Raw genomic sequence first — 22,685 nt, 5'->3', positions numbered from 1 at the left:
ACGTGCCCTCCACCGTCCTAACGGTTCTCGTTTAATCGCAGCGGTCCATTTACGGACGGAGGAGATTGACTAGGGGTCGTTTGAACGGTGGATCGCATGCTTCAGCCCATAGGATTCCGCATGCGACACGTTTCGTACGATGGCTCTGGTTGCTTCGGACAAGGTTGGCTCACCACCCGCATAGAGCCAGCGCACCTTCCGGGCAGGGGCCGGTCACCCCACCCTGCGGTACCACTCAAAAAGTTAAAAGGGCAAAAATAGGATGTGCTATTTAGTCCCTGAGCGTTTTAAACTAAACATTCTAGTCCCTATTTTTTTTTTCCTTTATGTTGTAATTTAATTTTCTGTTACATTGTGGAATTTGAAAGTTATTTGTAAGGAGAGGTCTTATTTTATACAAAAATAGGATTATTTTTTTTTTTCAGGTTATAATGTTTGATAAGTCTTTATATATTGGAACTATTTTAGTTATTAACTTTTTTGCATTTTTAATTTTTTTTTTAAATTAGGTCCTTTTAGTAAAGAAAAAAATTAAGAATTTTTGTTTATCTTACCATAGATGAATGTGCATAAGGCCCAAATTAGATAGCAAAATAGCTTAAATATTCTCAATTGCACTGAAAGTAAAAAACTTGAACTTTCCTTTTATTTATTTTTTATATTGCTCGAGTAAGTTCATTCATTTTTTATTTTTTTTTTTTTAGTAATTTTAGGATTCGACGATCTCCCTATTTATTAGAACTCTTACATAATCACTTACCAATTATTAAGACAAAATATATATTTATATTTTTTTAGAAGTGCTAAATTTAAAATGATTAATAGCACAAAAAGTGTAAGTGAGGGGGAAAAAAAAGAAGATTGAGAGAGTTATTTTGAATTCGCATAATACAAGTGTTCTTTATATGTTTTTTTAATCTTTCGTTTGACGATCAAAAATAAAATTGTAATATAGTAAATATTCGAAGATTTGTTGCAATATTGAGACAGTGCAGGGACTATTCGTCCATTTTACCCAAGCTTTTAGAAAAAAAAAAAGAGAAAGAAATGGAAGATGGGGTGAGAATATCACTCCCGTACCACCGACCGGTTGACCACTCACCGGAACGAAAAAGATCCAACGACGCCGACACCTCTCGCGATCCCGGGACTTCCTCCACTCTGACACGTGGCGCCCCCGCCACGTTCCCTCCACCTCTTGCTATTATCACGCCCCTCCTCGGGCCCATTATGCTCCCCGGGTGGGCCCCACACTCCCTCCAACTCCTTTCCCACTCATAGTTGGTGATCCCGCCCCCTCACCCAAAAAAAAGTATGCGTCCTCCTCCTCCCTCTCCCTCTCCCTCTCCCTCTCCTCGTCCTCTTCTTCGCCTCCTCCAATGGCGCCGCCTCTCTAGCTCTCCCCTCTCCACGCGTGAGAGCTTCTCCGCGCCTCGGCCATGGCGGCGCAGGGAGTGGACGAGGTGATGGCGTTCCTAACGGCGCACGGCTTCGACAGCGCCGCCTCCGCCCTCCGCGAGGACGTCCTCTCCCGCGGCGGCGCCGCCGCGGACGAGGAGCTCCCGCCGCTCCCTCCCCTGCGGCTCGAGGCCCCGATCCGCCGCGCTGATGACGCCTCCGCAGCGGCGGCGGCGGCGGCGGCGGCGCCGAGCTCCGCCTCGAGCTCCGGCTCCTCTGACGCCTTCGTCAGCATGAGGTCCACCCCTTCCGGTAACCCTCGGTCTCGATGCCCATTTACTTGTTCCCCAAGCACGAATTTAGCTCTATTTTGTGCCTCGGCTCGATTCCCTACCTGTACGTCTCGATCGCTTCGCCCCATTATGCCCTAATTCACTCGTGCGCAATCTTTTAGCCTCTTTTTTCTTCGATCGAATAGCGATCCTGCTTCTTCGTGTCAATCCAATACTTGCTTCTTATTCTTCTTCCCCTCCTCACTCAGATTATTGATTTGGTTTTGGATTTCACTTCCAATTTTGATCTCTCTATGAACAGGACTTTTAAATCCATATGGGCTCTGGTCGCCGGTGAGGGCGAAATCGGAGGCATCGTCATCATCTGAGATAGAATTCGGGACGGCGCGCGACTACGACAACTTCTTCAATGAGAGCTGGTGGTACGACGACCAGCCGCACGACCCTTTCCATGTGAACGCGAGCTCCGATGATGGATTTTGCAGTGAGGACAAATTCGTAATGTCAATAGAGGCTGAGAAGAAGTTCGGGATACAAGGAATCGGTGGCCTTGGCGGTAATGAAGACTCACACGAGCATGTCAGTGATACAGGTTGCGAGGGTTGTGCTGAGAATTACAGCTGCTCATATCCGCTGTGCGGTTGCTGCAGTGATGGATCCAAAAAGGCGAGGGACCCAAGCTCGACAGTGTACGGGAGGTATCAGATAATGGATGATCATACGGAGACATTGGATGAGTGCGGAGATGATTTTGGGTTTCAGTTGAAACAGGTTGGTGCGCATGAAAAAGATGTGGTTTTGGAAGGGAAAGCGCTTCATGATGTTAATCAAGGGGACGAGAAGGAATTCCAGATGCTTAATTCGTTTCCACATGATGTGGGTGCACTTGCAAGTGAGTCTCATTGAAGTTTCCAAATCCTAAATTCCACTGGTTTAAACTTTGAACTAGTTTACTAATATGGAATGTAGATTTAAGCTTTATTTGTCAGTGGCAGTTGTGCTAAATGCGAAAATTATCATTATTTTTTCCTAAAGTGATTCATGATTTAATTTGATCAAAGCCGGTGCAAACCCTGACCAGAAAAAGAAGAGGGCTGTCAAGAATACTCCGAACACTTGGTTTGGTAATCAATTTTGCCTAGAGCAGAGATAATAGAGTCACAGGATTCATATAGTTGACCCCAATGATAGTTGGGATTAGAAATTCAAGGAGTACATTTAGCATTATAAATGTTTTTTGTTGATCTTTCCTCAAATTCTATATGCAAATCACCTACAAATGAACTTTTTTAGTTGCGTCATTGTTGCTTAAGCTGCAAACTGACGGACGAGACTTGTGATTGTGGAGTTTGTGGAAAGAAGTGTTATCATAACAAAATTAAAAGTCATCACGGCTAAATGATTTTAGACATGCGAACTTGCAAACGGCGAAAACAGAAAAACATAGCCAATTTCAAGGGAGCATATAGTTGTTGTTCTTGTCGGATCTTCATATAACTACCAAAACTTTTTTATGTATATGCCTAAACATTATCTTGATAGTGGTGTATGTACTTATGATTCTCATTGTAACTTTTAGATGCTGACACTACACATGACCGAAAAAGCAATGGGAAGTTAATAGACTATAATGTGGATAATGACGATGAGGAGTTGCGCAAAGAAGGCTACAATATACAACCATTTCCAGAGGAAGGCGATGCTGATGATGCTTATCAATTAGAGGATTATGGACCAATCAATGGGGATTCTCAGGATTTAGGTGCTACCCAGATAGAAGAGGAGGACTCAGAAACCAATGTTTATCTTGCCCTCAGAAATTTTCAAAAGGAATACGAAATATTTGACTTGAGAATTATTCATCGGAAAAATAGGTGCGGCATAATCTCTTTGGGAAGTACTTTGGGACTTTTGCATGTATCCCTATAAAATCTGAATTTTCATATCTGCCCCTTAGAAGTGAAGTCTCAAAAGAATGCTGGAAGGCTGGGATTTTGTCCAGTTCATGGGGAGGAAGTTGGCTTTGTGTTGTAAAAGGCGTTTTAAAGAGAGGCACTCTTCTAAGTGCAGCAACATGTGTCTAAGAAACTTAGTTCTGCAGGGCATGAATAAAAATTCAGATTTTGTGGGGACACATCTAGATAGAGAAATAATTTTGCAAGGGTACATACAAGATATTTCAAAATACTTTTACGTTGCAGTGATGATAAATTTATAAGAATATTCTTATGCTCATATCTTAGGTGTTCACTACAGGACAGGCTTTGAAGAAAACAAAGATTTTCCTGTTGTTTTGAACTCGGTCGTAGCTGGCAGATACTATATCACTGAATATCTTGGTTCGGCTGCATTCAGCAAGGTTGTTCAAGCACATGATCTTCAAATGGGAATGGATATCTGTCTAAAAATAATTAAAAACGATAAGGATTTCTTTGACCAGAGTTTGGATGAGATCAAGCTACTCAAGTTTGTGAATAAATATGACCCAGCTGATGAGCACCACATATTGCGGCTCTATGACTACTTCTATTATCATGTATGTATTTTACACTCCACGGGTACTGGTGACAATAAGAATATTGCCCCTGAATCACCATATGCATGGATGGCTATTGTTAACTGTTTTCTTTGTGGATAAATTCTATATTCTGCCTCCAAAAATGTTTTTTTTTGTGAATTTTGTTTAGTTTTTTCATGATCAAATATCCTTTGCACTTTTAAATCCTCCGTCATGTTCTTAGCTTTGTTTTTTATAGATTTATATTTTGTAGTTAAGAACTTTTGTTTCGCACCATCCTCCAATGTCATCCATCAGAATGCATGCATTACTGGAAGACATATTTTATTGAATATATCTTAATTCTGACTTTCAAAAAATCCTACAGGAACACCTTTTTATTGTTACTGAACTCCTGCGGGCAAATTTGTATGAATTTCAGAAATATAACCACGAGTCTGGTAGTGAGGTGTATTTTACTTTGCCCAGAATACAGGTATGGCTAGTTGTTTAAAATTGCCTGTGATTGTTTTTGTAGGCTTTGATTATTTTCTGTTACTTTCCACATATTTCCTATATGAGGATTCCAGTGACTGGATAGAAGATAGATATTGCTAAGACTTAATGCAGCTTTACATTTTTTTTTCAGGCAATAGCTCGCCAGTGTTTAGAGGCTCTGGTGTACCTACATCATTTGAGGATAATCCATTGTGATTTAAAGCCTGAGAATATCCTCATAAAGAGCTACAGCAGATGTGAAATCAAGGTTATCGATCTCGGGAGCAGTTGCTTCTTGTTGGACAACTTGTCATCATATGTGCAGTCACGTTCCTATAGAGCTCCTGAAGTTATTCTAGGTCTTCCTTATGATCAGAAAATTGATATTTGGTCTCTTGGTTGCATCTTGGCTGAGCTATACACTGGTGATGTATGTTTTCCTTCAACATTTTTGAGCTCTTAACCTATTATAAATTTGCCCTCTTAATTATTGCTTTCTTGCCTTCATTTATATTTCTTGAGGTGATTCTGAAGTAAATGACTTTACTAATCAACTTGTTACTTGATTAAAGAAGCAATTTATGATGTACTTCCTAAGACAATAGCATCAAGTGACACGATAAATTTGGGTCATATTCGGCAAACCGCCAACCTTTGGCCAACAGAAGTTTATAACGTTGGACTGCTTTCAGTAGTTATCAAGCGACCTACAAATGTGCAAAGAGAGTGCATTATAGATGGCACTTTTAAGTTTGTAAGTAGTGCTAAAAGATAGATTCTTGGTTTAGAATATGTTAATTTTCTTATATCAGAGATGGCAGCTGATTTTGCTGCCATATTATATTAGGACTGCAATGAATGAACCGCCATGTCGTCTTCAAGAAGTAATGTGACAGCTGAATTAGCAATGACATCATCTCTAAGGAATGACGTGGCAATGAATCAACTGCTGAATAAACGGATTTGACGGAGTGACTCGAAAGAAACAGAAATTGAAGTTTAGTGACTCCATTGAAAAAAGTTGGAAGTTCGCTGACGTAGGTGAAACTTTTTGAGTTGAGTGATAAATAGTGTGACTTAGCTCTTAAAATTGCATGAATAAATAGTTACGCTGCTTGTACATTATTTCCTGTATATTGTGTGTTGTTCATTCCTAGCGCGCTACTAGAAATTCTGTGTCCTTCATTCTAAAACAACGTAAAGCAGATGTTATAGACATAATTGTTGGAGCTTTTCTACCTAAACAGGTACTGTTTCCCAATGAGCCAGTTGTGATGATGCTTGCTCGCATGATCGGAATAATTGGCCCAATCGACATGGAGATGCTTGTGTTGGGACAGGAGACTCCGAAGTACTTCACCGACGACTACGATCTTTACCACAAAAATGAGGTTGAGTCCACATTCCCTTCCTTACTGCCTGCTTACTGTAACAAGACTTGATATGTCTACTCTCTAAATTTATTCACATGAGAATTATTTATTCTTTTCAATATTTGTGGTATGCAGGCTTTTTTAATTTTTTGGGACCTAATGCCTGGGCTATGATATCGTTAAACAAGTAAAAGTATACTTTTTTTTTTACCCCTTTTTTGGATCCTCAGGTGACAGACCAAATAGAGTTTCTAATTCCCAAAAAGTCGTCATTAGAGAGCCATCTGCAAGCTTCTGATACCAAATTCATCGATTTTCTTTCGTATCTGCTACAAATAAACCCTAGAAGAAGACCCACTGCGAGCGAAGCGCTGCAGCATCAGTGGCTTTCCTTCTCGTACCGGTAGGAAGTCAGATTCATTTTCTTTCATACCTCCAAGTAAAACTAGAGAAGAAGATTAAGTTTGACAGACAGCTTTCTTTCTCGCATTAAGAGAAGCTCCCAGCCACGCACCTTTTTTCCTGTTGCGAAGTCTAGTGCATGTGAGTCATCAACATCAACAGTCGCTGAAGGTTTTCGCCCCCGGCTGTGAGTTCCTGCTGTGTTGTTTTTTGGGTTGCAGTTTTAAGCATCCGAAGTCTCTGTATTGCGAGTTTATACATGTGTGTGTGTGTGTTTGTGTTTGTGGCTGTAAATAGCTATAAATTTTTCCCCGCAGTGTACAGTTTGCTGTTTTATCTGAATAATTCAGTTTATCATCATACATTGAAATCAGAAGTTCATTTAATTTATTTGAGTGATTTAGTTCTTTGCTTTCTTTCTCGCTGTTAGCGTGTTATCACCTTCCACGCTCTCGGTTTATACCTGCGGTGTAATATTGTTGCAGAGACCATTCGAAAATCCACGGGAAAAAGTTGACGTTTAAGAGGCAAAATAATTAAGCCGAGGTTTACAAAATTCCATATTGTCTATGTATGAGTAAGGATCAAGAGATTAATGAGTTTCGAGAAAAGCTATTACTCAATATCCAAAAAAATTGATATTTCTATATCCTATGATTCTTTTATTTAATTAAATATTAGTAGTAGTTACCTTTCGACTCCATTACAGTCATTCCACCTGCCAAATGGTAGAGAAAGCCTTACCAGCAGCCACTCTTCTCCCACTCCCAATCCCCCCTTCCCCCTACTCCTACTCCTCCTCGCTTCGCCTTCGCCCTCGCCCTCGCCCTCGCCTCCTCCGACTCCGCCCCATCACCTGCTCCTTATCCTCCTCGTCGATCTCCATCTCCCATGGCCGTCGCCATGGCCGTGGCGATCGAAGGCACCCCAGATACATGGACCGGAGCGTGGACATGGGCGCGCTCGTGGCGGCGCTCAACGCGGCCTCCAACTTCGAGGAGCTCCGCTGCGTCATGTCCCCCTACCTCTCCTCGTCGGGCGCGCCGCTCCTCTCCCTCCGCTTCATGTGCTCCCTCCTCTCCCGCCTCCCGGACTGGCGCCGCTCCCTCGCCCTCCTCGACTGGATGACGACGATGACGCCGACGATGATGCCCCCCGAGGAGGAGGAGGAGGCCTCCAATGGCGGAGTAGGCCGCGGCGGCCCGCTCTATCCGCCCTCGCTGGCCCCCTTCAACGTCGTCCTCCGCAACGCGTGCCGCGCGGGGGCGCTCTCCTTCGCCTGCGCCCTCCTCCTCCACATGCGCGCCCCGCCCCTCTCCCTCGTCCCCGACGCCTTCTCCTACTCCACCCTCCTCTCCGCGCTCTCCTCCGACGGGGAGGAGCAGCACCACCGCCTCGCCCTCTCGCTCCTCCCGCTCATGCGCGCCGACGCCGTGCGCCCCGACCTCGTCCTCTACTCGACGCTGATGAGCCTCTCCCTCCGCCTCCGCGACCCGTCCCGCGCCCTCGCCCTCTTCTCCCGCCTCCGCGCCGAGGGGATCGCCCCCGACCTCCGCGCCTTCAACGCCGCGCTCGCCGCGCTCTGCGCGCTCGGCCTCCTCCGCGACGCGCGGCGCCTCCTCCTCTCCGGCATGCCCGCCGCCTCCGTCGCCCCCGACGCCTCCTCCTACGCGCCCCTCCTCTCCGCCCTCGTCCGCCGCCGCCGCTTCCTCGCCGCGCTCTCCCTCTTCTCCCACATGCGCGCCGCCCGCGTCCGCCCCGACCTCCCCGTCCTCAACATCGCCCTCCACGCCTACGGCCGCCTCGGCCTCGCCCGCGACGCCGACCGCCTCTTCTGGAGCATGCGCCGCCACCTCGGCGTCGACCCGGGCCTCGTCACCTACAACACCATGCTCCGCGTCTACGGCGACGCCGGCCTCTTCGGCGAGGCCGTGCACCTCTTCCGCCTCATGCAGCGCAAGGCCGTCCCCCAGAACGCCGTCACCTACAACACCATGATCGCCCTCTACGGCAGGTCGCTCGAGCACGAGAAGGCCGCCAACCTCATGCACGAGATGCGCCGCCGCGGGATCGCGCCCGACGCCGTCACCTACTCCACCGTCATCTCCGTCTGGGCCAAGGCCGGCAAGCTCGACCGCGCCGCCAAGCTCTTCCAGAAGCTCCGGGACGCCGGCGCCGAGATCGACCCCGTCCTCTACCAGACCATGATCGTCGTCTACGAGCGCGCCGGCCTCGTCGGGCACGCCAGGCGCCTGCTCCACGACCTCCGCCACGCGCAGGGCGCCGTGCCCAAGACCACCGCCGTCAAGATACTCGCCGGCGCCGGCCGCCTCGAGGAGGCTGCCTGGGTGTTCCGTCAGGCGCTGGACGCCGGGGAGGCCAGGGACGTCTCGGTGTTCAAGGCCATGATCGACCTCTTCTCCCGCAACCGGAAGCACCGCAACGTCGTCGAGGTGTTCGACAAAATGAGAGCGGCAGGGTACTCTACACTTTTCTTCCTTTGCCCTTTTCCTTTGCCTCTTTGGGTGTCCTTGGTTCGAATCTCATCAAACCAGTTTAGCTTCGGTAAGAAGATCAAACCTGAACCTGAACCTGAACCTGAACTCGAACTCTACCCTATTTTAAAACGTTTACCTGAATCTAAACTTTCTAAGGTTCTCATTCGTGTCCTCTTGTGCCGGTACATGTGCGTGTTGTGTTGTATTTGTTTTCGTCGTCGTTTCCTAACAGATCAATCTTTTCTTTTTGGTTGCAGGTTCTTTCCCGACTCCGAGACAATCGCCACCGTATTGAATGCCTACGGTAAACTTCAGGAGTTCGACACGGCCGCCGCACTATATAAGGAGATGCAGGAGGAAGGTTGCATATTTTGTGATAGGGTTCACTTCCAGATGCTGAGTCTACTGGGGGCGCGGAGGGACTTTGAGGGGATGGAGTCCCTGCTCGCGAAGCTGAGCGACGATCCCAACATCGACAAGAAGGAGCTCCAGCTCGTCGCCGCAGGCGTGTACGAGAGAGCAAACAAGCTCGATGAGGCTTCAAGGATCATTGAGCAGATTAAAAACTCAAATTCATCTGACGATGGACTAGACTTCTAAAGAGTTTGATCTTTATTGTATATTTGGTCGATTTTGCCAATTGGGTGTATAGTGGAGGTTGTGCGTATTTGACTTTGTCTATGAATACCTCATTGAATCATTTCTTTCCGGATTGGAACATTGATGCAAAGATCTGTTCTGAAATCAGCTTATCATGCACACAAATCATACTCATAATATACAGTACGTCTATGCCTATGTTTATTGAGTATGTTATTACATAGCTTCTTCAGTTCAAGTGGCTGGTAGTAAGCCACCTCAAGTTACCAGATTTTGAATATATCATAGATCCCGATCCCCAAAGAGTAAACCAGGAAACATTATAATGCGGCAGATTATGAAAATATTGAATGAATTTATCATTTTGTCACTCCAAATACGCATCGCTAGCGAAGCAAAATTACTTCAGGTCAATGGATACTCTCTCACACAACCAAAGTATTATGACATAATGAATCTTCAATATTTTCTTCTTTTTTTGGACTGGTTATAATGTCCATTAACTTGCTTTCGACCGTCGATAGGAATATTACAACTATACAACAATTACAACAACAAATCAAAACCAATTTTTTCTGCCCGAAAAACACAATTCTGACGATGTCTATGTAAATTACACTTGCAGATATAGCAGAGTTCGTGTTGACGAGATCAACCAACGTTCGACTTAAATTATCGCACCTAACAATTAAATAATGTACAAACCTTCCTCGAAAGGAATTAGGGCAAATTAGGGCACCTGAGCCAACCATTGCTCCTATACAGCACTGCATGTGATCTTCAAAAACTCATGGAATCTGATCAGATGGCGGGATCCCATGTTTTTGGAACCACTCGGGCATATGGAATCTCTCATATAATACATGCCTAACATCTTTCTGAAGAGAGAGATGCTTAAGAAGTGGAAGGATAACCCCCATGAGCTGAAAATTGTAGGGGGGAAAGAAAATTGATAAGAGAGCGCGGAATTTTGATCATAAAAAGACTGTAGTACTTTGAAATTCAGTTTCTTTACTTTAAAAAGCCGCAGCCAATCGTTAGGCAAATATAACATCAGGTGCTTTTGCAATGGCAGGTAGAGAGCTTTTGAGCTCCGTGAGCACAAGCTCTTTTGAAAAACTTCTGCTTCTTCTGCTGTAGCAGAAGCTGCTGGAGGGATTTTTAATTTTTTTAAAAAAAGTTGTTAGTGTTTCCTCGAGCATCTCTACCTGAATAACACTAACTGCAAAAATTCTGCAGGCACAAACAGAACCTATTTGAAGAGAGATTACTGTCCATTTACCTGCTCATCATAAGGCTGCCCGGCAGAAAATGGAACACATGGTATTCCGTTCGACGGCTGCAGCAAGAAACTGAATGGATTGTTATCAACAATGACACACCTACAGAGATCCTTTGACAAGCAAGAGAGATCTTTGACATGTTCTCGGTATTCCCTGTTAAATTGATCGTAAAGGAGTAATTACTAGAGGGTTAGACAAGGCAGGAAATAAAGTAGCCTTCACTCACCAAAAAACTTGTTCATAATTAAGCATGAATTTTAGAAAACAATGATGCACTATGAATATTCATTAAATAGCCTCATTTAGATCATAAGGTGTCTCAAAACAGAAAAATTGTGTGAATAGCAAAGTGTATAACAAAATAAAAAGAAGCTGAAGAGGAGATATAAATTCATCATTGAAAGTTACCAGAACTACTGAACAGATATTAAAGCGATGGCATATTGCATTTAATAATCAAACAGCATTAATGACTCAGAGAAACAGTGAAAATATATTAATATTACTAGTACATAGACATGAGAGAGAAAAGGCAAGTTCATATGCTTGATATTCCATTATCCATTTCGCAATTTTCCTATTATGCAATAAGGTTAGAGTGAATATAAAAGTTTGAATAGCAACCCCATCAAGGCAGCAAGAAGTCTGCTGTGCACTCCTAAACACTATGTTGTACCTTCAACTAAGATGAAAGAGTACAAAGCCCCTTTTTTTTTAGTCTCAAAGAATTACATGTATCAGGTACCAATACTTAATGACATAGATCTCTAGTATGTGACTTTTCCACATATGCGATGCCTAGATAAAAAAAAATGAAAATAAATGCATATAACATTTCCCTCTAGGACTCTTCAGTTGTTTATTGCTGCAGGATGCATCTATACATAATTCTTAAAAAAGGATATAAAGGTTTGCCACATATGCTACCAAATCTGTTCATCTGTAACTATAGACATCTAAGTACTTTCTGATCATAGCATCTTTGCTTTACCGAAGAACTGGTACTTGCTGGTAACCTTTAAAAGACAAGAAACTCCCAGCAATAGCTAGTGCTCAAAATTAACTATGTTGAAGAAAATCATAACTCTTAAACTGAACTGCTTATAGATTAAAATTGCAAACTTTAGTGACTCTTAAGCTGAACTACAGTCAACCTTCATGAGTTATCCTAGCTATCAATGAAGTATAACTTACGTGGTAACAGTTGCAGGGCGATAAAGGCGAAGACTAAATTTACTATCAACATCTATTCTATCCACAAGTGGTCTAGCATATCCTGAGAAAAGAGGGATAAAAAAAAAAAAATCAAGATCAAGTCAGTGAAGTTTGGGCAAAAATAGCGAGTATTAGATTGCATAAAAATAGATGCTATTGGAAAAAAAATGGACCTTCTAAACCAGCAGTAAAAAGAACAAGATCTGCAAATTCACTGGTCTGTCGCAAGAACTCATGCAAACCAGGGCGTTCAAAAACAGTGACATGATTCACCTTTTGTTTTCCTTCAACTTCCTTCAAACCAGGAATTTCAACACCGATGAGTTCATTTTATAATTAAAGTCTAATATAACCAAAAAAAAAGGGGTAACAATGTAAAAGCAAGTTACCCTATCTGTAGATATGCACTCAAGCTCAAAGCACTTTAAACCTGCTTCAATAGCCTGACTACGTACAATAGAAGGTAGGCTAGATGTTTCATATGCGCATACTAGAGTTTCATCCAAGTCAAGCACTACCTGCACAAATATGATTTAAATCCACGCAGAAGGAAAAAGATGTAGCAGATATTATAATTTTCCACATTCAAACATGCATATTAAGTTAAGGTGGAATAATAATTTAGTAAATCTCATAAACAAATAAAATGATTAAGGTTTGTATGCAAGTTTGTGCACAAGTTTGAAATAGCACACTGCAAGTAATTTATTAACATCCTCCTAATAGATTCCTACTGAAGCCGAAAGCATAAGCAGTAATTAGGAGCTTCTAACTTTAAGGCCCAAATGCTCATTCCGGCTTCCTGCTTCAGCGATAAGCTCTAGACTTTTGTTCACCAAAAACCTGGCTTCTATTTCTTGAAAGTTGTTCTAGAAACTGAGCAAAACAGATACTTAGATGTTTAACTTGCTTCTTCTCTCTAGTCGTCTAATTTTCCAGCAATAAAATTGATGAGAGAGGGTGATGGGTTTGTTAGCGCATAGTTGCAGTGGTGACAGAATCACAAGTTCAAGTGAGCGGAAATATCTCATTCTGTGCTTGTATTCTCACGCAAGTTTCATGTATTCATATGCTTCTCATTTACTGTGTTGTGTTAACATAAAAGGTTGTGTTCACCTTTCATCGACTCTATTTGTAGTTGATTTTCTAATTTTCACATCCAACTCATCCATCTATACCCAGCATCTTCACCAATTTAGTAGAAACCAGATTATCCATCAGCAAAGAAGCACTTAAGCAATAAACTTCAATCTCTTCACCACCTTTCTATTCGTATATTAGGTCACGACGCTAAAGAGCAAAATGCCAGATTCCCCAAGAACAAGAGATCCTACAGATGTCATCAAAATACAAAAAAGAGAAGTTCCGAACATTAAGCAACTATATAATAGACTTTCACATCTGCAGTATTCATCAATAGATACCAAAGTAGATCTGAAATTTCCCCAATTACAAGACCTAGACTCTTCCAGCAGCTCAAGCAGACCACATATCCTCTCAAATTTCTTCAAAACCACATTAATTTTTCCCCGCACAAAATCTACTCCATTATTGACCATTCCTTCTCCAACCCAAACACAAACACAAAAAACTTTTCGCTCTAGAGATAGATCACCATCTCAAACCCACAAAGAGAGAGAGAGAGAGAGAGAGAGAGAGAGAGAGAGATCATAACACAATCAGAACACATTAACCGCTTACTACATGCAATCCGATCCATTATCGACGGTTCCTTTCCCAATCGAAACGCAATACTCTTTGCTTAGGGGTAGACCACCAGCTCAAATACACATCTAGAGAGAGAGAGAGAGAGAGAGAAAGAGATCTCACCGATTCCCGTGGCTTAATCTATGGTTTCGGGAGGAGGGGCGGGGTGTCGTGGGGGATCTCGGAGGGAGCGCCTTTAAAGGCGACGAGGGGGAGAGGAGGATGGAGCGGAGGAGAGGGAGGGGTGCGGAGGCCGACGAAGGAGAGACCTGCGCCAACGAGGCGTCGCCCCGCAGATTGAGCAGGATCTGGACAAAACCCCATCCACCCCACCACCGCGCGCCACGCCTGCGCCGCCGCCTTCGCCCTCTGCCCCGGCGCGTACACCCTCCGTCGCCGCCGCCCCAGCCATGGACGGACTCGAAGCAAATGAGAAGATGACGAGGAGGGAGAGAGGGAGAGGGAAGAAGATGGAGAAGAGGGGTGAAAAGGACACGGGCTGGGGATCGATGGAGGGTGGAGGTGGGGGAGAGTGGAGTCGAGGCACGTAAGGCGGGGGGGGGGAAGGGGATTTGGATGGGGAGGGTTCGAAACAAAAAGCGGAGGGATCAATCATGGCGCTGGGTCGGGTCGCGTGGGGCCCACGGACTTGGTGGTGTACGAGTCGATGCTTATTTTATTTTATTATTCTATTATTAAATTGTACTTTATTAATTTTTACTTTGGGTTGCGAACATGTGATGGTTAATCACAGAGGGGAAGAGGCGAGAACAATGGGTAGAGACAAACAAGGAGCTTGATAGTTGGTATAATTCAATAATAAATTTAGCTAAAGTTGATATATAAATTAACATGAAGTGTTATTAAATGTTCTATACAAAGAGTGTAAATAACCAAAATAAATACTCTTTAAGACTATGTGAATCAATTTTAAAGTTTGAGGTCTAAAATGCCAAGCTTACAGTTTGAGTACCAAAGTAAAAGTATTAACACGCTAAAATTCAAAAAAAAAAAAAAACTCTTTTTTAACACTCTTACAGATCTTGTGGGGCAATGCCTACTAGTTGTAAGGGAAGATCCAAAAATATGGATAAATTCGGTGTATCTTCCGTAGTTTCTTTATAGATTGGTTTGTTGAAAGGATCTAAAACTGTGGAACCTGTAAATTTTTTCTGGACGATTCTTTGGTACGTAACAGTCCGAGTGTTCTTCTCGACTGTTACGGTGGCTGCTGATTCAAAGATCCCTTTCTCATTGGGCCCCAGTTTCTTGGGGACTGTGGACCCCATTTCTAAATTTACGAAAATTTAAAATTATTTAACAGGTACAGCTTTGCTAATATATGCAAGTTAGATTTTTATGGAATATGACAAGTTTGGGTTTAAAAAAAATAGCTAGATTCAATGAATCTAAATATCTTCTTTATTGAATTTTTTTTTTTATTGAGAGTTTACCCGTTTCGATTATTTCTTTTGAAAATAAACTTAGTTGGAAATATGAATCAATTAGAATTCGAACTTGAAATCTCGAATACCAACCACTAAATATTTTGTCACTTGCGTTAGGGACGGTCACTATTTTTTTATTGAAGTTGTATCTGTTGTTTTAATGCTTAAGAATCTTTTTACAATGCATGGACTGATCAGACCAATCAAACACCTAATGAAGACATCATGATTAGCGACAATTATATCCTTGATCAAGAGATTATGGCTATTCAATTATGATGTCTTTGATGTGGATATGAAATCTATGGAAGCAATGCTGGGCAATTAAATACTTGTTCGAATGAGCGTGGGTGTCGATCTTCAGCACCCAGCAAGTAAAATTCGAATTCGATTCGACCTCGATTGGAAGGTAGTAGGAACTAATTCGCGGTATTTTTATTATTATTAAATGATGAAAAGCGCGTTGGAGTGCTTTTTCTTTTTCAAAAAACAAAGAGACGAGTAAATGATACATTTTGCACCGGTAAAACTTGTTTCAACTTACACTACAATAAAAATTTCAAACTGTTTTTAAAATTTACAAAATACCTAACTATTGCTGGGGCGTTTGGATTGATGAATCTCTCTAAATCCGTCAGAACTCATATACAATGGTATTTAACTGTAGTTTCTTACAGAAAGATGCCTAAGTTTTTTTATTTGAACAAGTATAACAAACACCTGTATTTCTCTCTGGCCACCTAATTACATGCATAAAAACTAAGTTTTTGAAGGGTGTATATGAAAATTCAGATTTACAGGGGTTTGTACATGAAGAGGCGAATCGGCAGGGATATACACGTAAATTTACATATACATCTTATCACTCCAGGTACTACAGCAAATCAAGCACTGCTACGACGCAAAGAGAACAACAAACTTCCAGCATCAGTGTGGAACAAACTCAAAGCGCATGAGAAGCCTTACGGATTTGTACTTTCTCCCCTTGCGGTCGTAGAGAGGCACGGCACGGATCCCTGGTCGGAGCTCCAAGACTGGTAGGCAGGTCTGCCCGCCAAAGTCGTCCTTCTCCGACATGTCATATTCGCGGACTTCAATCCACAGTAAAGCCAATTCAGGGACAGTTAACGGAAAGCGAAATTCGTCATTCCACACTGGCACCCACTCGTCTTCTATAATCCTCGTTTTGTTCCTCCTGGTATCGGCGGGCACTCCGGCGATACCTACCTGGAAGAATATCAATCATGATTAACGACTGCATAATGCTAAATAATGTACATTTATGTGCTTTCCTTCTGTGATTGATATTAGTGTTTCTTTCTTTCATATATTTTGAAAATTTAAACCCCTTGGTCCATGTTTTTTTGACTGGCACCAAATGGGTGTCTGACTTTGACAATTTTTTTTTCCAGATAATGTTTATTTTGAGTTCCATAGTCGAATGGTGAACTAACACCAATCGAAAGGAAAAAACGGAAACAAATGAGTTAGTTTCTCAAATTTAGAAGAATAAATATGCTAATATCAGCAATAGATGTACGAAATAAGAAACTGAAATCCTGCAGGGAAATATAAGTGAACCTCAAAAGCAGCTGAAATGCAGCTAGTAATTATATTCATTATGGAGGCTATCACAATCATCACTATAATTTCTTAAAATGAAACAGTCGTAATGAAAATGCCCGTACCCTTGTATAAAAATCTGGAGGGGAGTAGGTATCGAAGTGCGTCTGACTAAAATCCGTGCGCCATCCGTCTCCCATGTATACCTTAACCTATTAAGCACCAAGTTAGCAGAAAATTTCACAACAGATGTAAATGAGTTCATAGATTTCAAACCTTTAAAGTTGTCTTTACAGGCATGGTTGCTTTTGGATCAAAGACCTCGCCATTTGGACCAGAGGTTAGCAAGAAATCAGGTTTCTTCACATAGCCGCACCCTCCATTAGCCTTATAAAAACCCTTCATCAACCAGAGTGACCTTCCATACCCCTAGCAGAGGAAGAACTGAAGCGAGATTAGAACACCGTGCCAACAGCTTTTGTGAAAATTTTTGTGCCGTTTTTTCAGTATACATACCTAATTCAAGTCTATCAACATTAAACATACCCATCAACAGTAAACATGCTTTAGTTAATACCATCCTCTATATGGTTAGGAATTTAATGCAAATTTGGCTGATACAATATGTCTGGACTAGATGAAAGGTTTAATTTTGAGAAAACTGGGAGATGATACAAATATCTTTTTATCTATAAGCAATGATCTCTAAGATTAAATTATTTTTGGGGGACTATTGCAATCTAGAAAAAGGACCCACATATTGTAAACTTCACCCCCAAAGAGTTGATGAGTAGTGCATTAGAAAGTTCAGTGATCTAAATTAAATGGGAACTTATAGAATGATGAAAAATAAGTAGTAAAAATGCTAACCTGCATGTTGAATGCAACCATTTGCGCACCATGCATCCAGGCAACTAATGGTCTGTAATTGGATGAAGTAACCCGTGTACCTTTTGGGTATACCCTGAGAATATTCTTCTGAGTGAACCTACGCATTAAATTTCGAGAAGATGAAGCACTTGTTTCATGCATAAAATGCTGAAAAAAAAAAAGCAGCAGTGATAAATAAGACTACGATAAGTAGCTTTTCGCAAGGTGCAAGAATGAAGACTAACCAGAAGACTTATCAATAATTTGGCTTATACAATATAGGTAAAAAATATATAGAGGAAATAGATGTAAATCATATGGATATGATAATTTTGACATGATCAAAATGTATGACATAATTTTGACATGATCAAAATGTATGACATAATTTTGACATGATCAAAATGTATGACATAATTTTGACATGATCAAAATGTATGACATTTTGTTTACTAAGAAGTTATTTATTGGCATTTTCATGCCAAACAGTATTCATGGTATTACTGTATTAAGTCCTACTGAAAAACACAGTAGTACCTTACTAGATCAGCACTGTGGGATGCTGCTGCCTTTTCTAGCTTTTGCTCACTCAAGCTAAGACGTTTAACTCTGTCGGGATCAACCTTTAATGAATCCCTCAAACGGCCTTTAGGTTTCCCTGCCTGAATTGTAATTAAGCGTCTATATTCAGAATTCTGCCTTATATTGTGGCTACTATCATCATCACCAGAGTCTTCTTCATCCTGCTCGTGATTCAGGCTATCTTCCTCCTATAGACGATAAATCAGTTAAAAGGAATAGCTAAAGGTCAAGACATGAGTTTTGAACAAGGAGCTTTTACATACATTTTCTGAAAACCAATCTGAATTTTCATATATACCCTTCAAAATTGCAGTTTCTCACATGAATATCATTGGCTAAAGTTGGGGACTCATTCAAGTCAAGGGGGAAGTTGGTCTTGGTATATTAATAATTAAAAAAATAAATCCAAAAAGGGGCATTTTTGTTATTACGAGGCTATACTTAAGAAAGTTTCTCTACGGCATAGGTGAAAATTCAGATTCTGTACAAACAGATAAGTTTCCCGTTTATACATATAAATAATTCTAAAATGGCACAAGCATTTGAAATGCATAATACATTCTCAGCAATTGCGCGATATGCAATCTCCTTTCCCCAATCTTCTTCGTCAGACGAATTATTTTCTTTCCGATCATCACTCTTATAAGCTTTGGACTCAAGGAACTCCTTTGGTGGTTTTGTTGAGATAATTATCCTATATTTCAAAGCTTCTGGAGAAGGAAACTCCTTCATAGATTGCGTCTGGGGGCAGTAAAGCATGTCTCCAAATGTTTGAGCGATCATCTGTATTTACTTCACATGTAAGAATGAGGTTTTGGTGAAGGTTTATAAATTAGGAAAATTTGAGAAAACAAATTAACCTCTGCTACTTTTGCTTGGAGAGCTGGTGTGAGGTGATCCTCAAGGGTTATAATGACAGGATAAGGAGATGCACAAAATGCATATTCTTTAATGGACCTCAAACATTTTATAATTTCGACTGGAGTAGTTAGCGTCCTTCAAATGCAGGAAAAGGCAAATCAGAAAACAAAGCAAGTAAACAGATAAAAAATACACTAGATAGTCGAAATGATTTCTTTTCTTTAAAAAGTTTGTACACATGTTTTTTGAGACATTGATGATCTTTTTTACATATCAAATTAGACATTAGAAGTTCAATAATATCAAGCAAAATCTTTTTATCAGATATACGGTAATGTGTGGATTAAAGTTTGATACCTCCCATGAAGAATATCAACATTATCTTTGGTAGAGTTTGGCCACATATCCAGTTCAATCACTCTCACACCTCTCTGCAATGCTTTTATAATAGGGACATTGCTGCACTCGCTACTTAGCTGGTTTCCGGTTAGATATGAATTATGGCCTGTGTATATGAAATAGTGGGATAGCGGCGCATTCATGTCCTGGTGAACCTGTCAAAGAGGATAAACATGAGAAGATGTGAAGTTGTTTTCAGCGGAACAGCTATATGTTTAGATGAGTAGCAGCACAATAAGCAAAACTATGGTAGAGTTTTAAACTCATACTGAAGGGATGACTATCACGTCAATCCTCTTCAACTTCAATTTTATTTTCTTTTTCTAAATCTCCTGCTCTTGATTTTGTTTTGTTAAATAACCAATCACTCTAGAGCTTAAGATGCTAGGGACCGAAATTTTAATCTCTTTTACTCAGCGCTTCTCCTAACATTAGGCAGATTTTGAGCACAAGTACAACTCGTGAATTCGGAATAAGCGCAAGGTCTCCGATACCATATGAAATAACCGACTACTCTTAAAGCTTAATAGGCTAGAAAACACTGTTTTAGTCTTTTATACTCAACAGTGTTCATCTATTTATGGAATATGAGATCAAACTATAAACAGAATTAGAATGCATGCTCCAAAAGGAAACTTAAACCGAAGATTGAAGAGCTAAGCATCGAGGAGAATGAATCAATTCCAAAGGGAGAACGAATCGCACTTGGGGAAGGGATCGATCGAGCCACCAACCTGGGATCGGATCGGGGGGTTGAGCTTGTCGGAGAAGAGGTACGCGTAGAAGTCCTCGAGCGTCATCAGGGGCTTGGCGAGGTGAGCGCGTCCGCACACCCTTCGGACGATCCACTCAGCGTCTGCATCGCCGGCGCCGGCGCCGGCGCCGGCGCCCTCGCCCTGCACCTCCCCGAGGAACCGCCGCAGTTGGGCGGCGCTCATGGCGGCGCCGCCTTCGGCGTAGGCCGCGAACGCCGCCCTCACCTCCGGCGGCGGCTGCGTCTCGCTCCACCGGAACTTGCGCGTGAAGCACATGCAATACTTGTAGCTCCCCATCCCCTCCTCCTCCTCCGCCTCCGCCGCCGCTTCTCCTCGCTCTCCTCCTCCTCCTCCTCTAGGGTTTCTACTGAACGCGATCGAGGGGGACGAGGAAAAGGAGCACGACAATGGTGGGATCGGGGTTCAACCTGGGGAGGTTGGATGGGGACGAAGACGATGGACCGCATTTGGAGACTGGATTAAAAAAAAAAATAAAAAATAAAAAGTTGGGGATCGGAATTAGAACGTGGAATAAATTATTATTCGAATTTTTATTTTTTTTCTTCTACTTTCGATCGTGAGCTTTTGAATTGGCTGCAGAGAGGATTTTTGTATGGCTACAACTTATTCGCGTTGGTGGGACTTTCCCGCCTATTTTATAGCCGCATTGACTTTGTGTCCGCGTTGTCGTTTAGTACGGAGTGGTCTACGGGTCTACCGGTCTACGGGTCTACGACCAACGGTCGCATACTTTCATGTTACTACTACCGTGAGAGATTTATGGTCCAGTGATCCGGGTCCTCGCTGTGTCCACAACTCTCATCCAATGGAGAAGAGTTCTTTTTAACGGATCCGATGATTACATGATGGATATTAGTGAAAGCTTAAGTAAGAATTTTATAGTAATTTTATTATTAAAAATAGTGTTAAAAATAATTATATTTTGATGTACGAATGTTATGTTGGTTTGATTGTTCTTATTTTTACTCGAAATACACATAAAATAAAAGATTTTCATCGTGTGGTGAGCAGCTTATTATTAAGGACTATATCTATCACGTTGGTATTATTTTAATTCGTATGAATTACCATCAATTTAGACTTATTTATTTATGATCCTGCTAAATATAAAACATTACTAAACCTTTCTATTTAGAAAGAATTTTTCGTTCTGCATTAGTAACTACTAAAGTGTCAATTTGGTGTTAGCTAACCAATGCTATAGCATCGTTTAGTATAGTTTTTATAATTATAATAAATTCACTAACTTACCGACCGTTTCTAGAGCAAGTGGCAAAGGGCTTGGTGGTTGATACCTGAGACCCGAGTTCGAATCCTAATTGATTCACATTTCCAGCTAAGTTTATTTCTAAATGAAATAAACGAAGAAGATAGTGTGCTACCTATCTCTTAAAAAAAATAAATTTACTAACTTGAGTTCATAAAGTGAGAATTTGGGAACAACCTTATTGCCCTTTTGTTATATTTGCATGAAGCTATTAAATTCTAGACTATAACCTATTAATCAAAAAGTTTTAATATCAATATTTTTTCCTCCCATAAATAGTAATTACAATTTACAAAGCAATAGCCTTAATTTACCTCGAAAGTATAAAACTTTAAAAATGACACCAATATTACTTTGTTTTTTTTTCCTAAACCATAATAAAACAATGTAGATTCAGGAGAGCATGTACTAGAAGCCTCTACAAAATTGAATTGTTGGCCTAATTTGGGAGAAACAAAAGTAAAAAATAATGATCCAATTCAATAATCTGTTGATTAAAAAGGGCTCCTTGTTTCAGCTTCTTTTGATGTATTCAATTACCAATCTAATTGGGTTCTTTTTTCGGAATATATTCTTTCCGCGAGATTCTGCTTTTCATATGCTAATCGTATAATTAATACGTGTTTACCTTTACTTTTATTTTTTAAGTTTTTCATTATTATTATAAGTTAGTGCGGGTTGCATTCACAAACCTGTTCAACCAACAAAGGACCCAACGTGCAGAGATCGTATTTTTTCTAAACAAATTGTATATCTTTTCTTTGAAAAATAAAAGATTAAAAAAAGACAAATTATAAAATTCTTCTTGCACTTTGTCTCGCGTCTCAAATATTCTCATATATAAAAAATTTAAACAATATTAATACTGCAATCTATTTTAAATATGTCCCGCTGTTAGAATTTCTAGTTAATCCTAACTATTTTCCGCTTAAATAATACACCTCCTCCGAATCCATTTAAGCATACTTTCTACTTATTAGAATTGAAAAGGAATCATAAAAAAGCATCCACGCATGCACGCGACGATTTAAGTATTTCATGTCAAATCATCCTACCACATCATCGCCTGTTACCATTTTCATGAGAAGTTATCATAATTTTCAAATTATTAAATCTATTTGATACGAGACTGAAGCGTTGTGCATATATATATAT

General features: G+C 41.2%; 4 protein-coding genes across 6 annotated transcripts in view; 2 read left to right on the top strand and 2 right to left on the bottom strand.

Annotated features, from left to right (window-relative positions):
- On the top strand, positions 1,313 to 6,851 carry LOC109728290 (probable serine/threonine-protein kinase clkA). Of its 3 annotated transcripts, none has more exons than XM_020258664.1 (8): positions 1,313 to 1,710; positions 1,993 to 2,583; positions 3,271 to 3,565; positions 3,948 to 4,227; positions 4,577 to 4,684; positions 4,838 to 5,116; positions 5,934 to 6,077; positions 6,195 to 6,433. In XM_020258664.1, exons 1-8 carry the CDS (start codon positions 1,440 to 1,442, stop codon positions 6,231 to 6,233), a joined length of 2,007 nt encoding a protein of 668 aa, XP_020114253.1. In that variant the 5' UTR covers positions 1,313 to 1,439; the 3' UTR covers positions 6,234 to 6,433. The 3 variants fall into 3 exon arrangements, with proteins under 3 accessions (XP_020114253.1, XP_020114252.1, XP_020114251.1); XM_020258662.1 differs by having other exon boundaries at positions 1,314 to 1,710; positions 6,290 to 6,851; XM_020258663.1 differs by lacking the exon at positions 4,577 to 4,684 and having other exon boundaries at positions 6,290 to 6,851.
- On the top strand, positions 7,143 to 9,689 carry LOC109728292 (pentatricopeptide repeat-containing protein At5g39980, chloroplastic). The gene is made up of 2 exons (XM_020258665.1): positions 7,143 to 8,940; positions 9,217 to 9,689. The coding sequence occupies exons 1-2, from the start codon at positions 7,187 to 7,189 to the stop codon at positions 9,557 to 9,559; spliced, it is 2,097 nt and encodes a 698-aa protein (XP_020114254.1). The 5' UTR covers positions 7,143 to 7,186; the 3' UTR covers positions 9,560 to 9,689.
- Positions 10,001 to 14,380, bottom strand: LOC109728333 (CTD nuclear envelope phosphatase 1 homolog). The gene is made up of 6 exons (XM_020258720.1): positions 14,034 to 14,380; positions 12,447 to 12,591; positions 12,231 to 12,351; positions 12,037 to 12,118; positions 10,842 to 10,995; positions 10,001 to 10,482 (listed from the first exon to the last, which is right to left on the bottom strand). Exons 1-6 carry the CDS (start codon positions 14,378 to 14,380, stop codon positions 10,348 to 10,350), a joined length of 984 nt encoding a protein of 327 aa, XP_020114309.1. The 3' UTR covers positions 10,001 to 10,347.
- Positions 15,852 to 22,685, bottom strand: part of LOC109727928 (serine carboxypeptidase-like 27) — a 22,363-nt gene continuing 15,529 nt past the window's right edge. Inside the window, exons 2-10 of the mRNA XM_020258154.1 lie at positions 20,222 to 20,569; positions 19,446 to 19,642; positions 19,088 to 19,223; positions 18,786 to 19,010; positions 18,183 to 18,415; positions 17,646 to 17,763; positions 17,052 to 17,204; positions 16,901 to 16,987; positions 15,852 to 16,439 (exon numbers count right to left, since the gene is read on the bottom strand). Of these exons, the coding sequence (XP_020113743.1) occupies positions 16,140 to 16,439; positions 16,901 to 16,987; positions 17,052 to 17,204; positions 17,646 to 17,763; positions 18,183 to 18,415; positions 18,786 to 19,010; positions 19,088 to 19,223; positions 19,446 to 19,642; positions 20,222 to 20,569 (1,797 nt within the window). The 3' untranslated portion in view covers positions 15,852 to 16,139. The remainder of the gene's footprint in view (positions 16,440 to 16,900; positions 16,988 to 17,051; positions 17,205 to 17,645; positions 17,764 to 18,182; positions 18,416 to 18,785; positions 19,011 to 19,087; positions 19,224 to 19,445; positions 19,643 to 20,221; positions 20,570 to 22,685) is intronic.

Source organism: Ananas comosus, linkage group 23, assembly GCF_001540865.1.
Source record: "Ananas comosus cultivar F153 linkage group 23, ASM154086v1, whole genome shotgun sequence".
NCBI lineage: Eukaryota > Viridiplantae > Streptophyta > Magnoliopsida > Poales > Bromeliaceae > Ananas > Ananas comosus.
The sequence above is the reverse complement of the archived record's forward strand: the minus strand, read 5'-3'. Positions and strand labels throughout refer to the sequence as shown.

Excerpts from the sequence above, each read along its gene's own strand:
- LOC109728292 (XM_020258665.1), top strand. The coding sequence starts at position 7,187 with ATGGTAGAGAAAGCCTTACCAGCAGCCACTCTTCTCCCACTCCCAATC. Across the intron at positions 8,941-9,216 it reads GACAAAATGAGAGCGGCAGG|GTTCTTTCCCGACTCCGAGA; the intron begins GTACTCTACACT and ends TTTTGGTTGCAG.
- LOC109728333 (XM_020258720.1), bottom strand. The coding sequence starts at position 14,380 with ATGATTGATCCCTCCGCTTTTTGTTTCGAACCCTCCCCATCCAAATCC. Across the intron at positions 12,352-12,446 it reads AGTGCATATCTACAGATAGG|GAAGTTGAAGGAAAACAAAA; the intron begins GTAACTTGCTTT and ends CCTGGTTTGAAG. Across the intron at positions 10,996-12,036 it reads CGCCCTGCAACTGTTACCAC|GGAATACCGAGAACATGTCA; the intron begins GTAAGTTATACT and ends TCAATTTAACAG.
- LOC109728290 (XM_020258662.1), top strand. The coding sequence starts at position 1,440 with ATGGCGGCGCAGGGAGTGGACGAGGTGATGGCGTTCCTAACGGCGCAC. Across the intron at positions 4,685-4,837 it reads TTACTTTGCCCAGAATACAG|GCAATAGCTCGCCAGTGTTT; the intron begins GTATGGCTAGTT and ends TTTTTTTTTCAG. Across the intron at positions 6,078-6,289 it reads ATCTTTACCACAAAAATGAG|GTGACAGACCAAATAGAGTT; the intron begins GTTGAGTCCACA and ends TTGGATCCTCAG.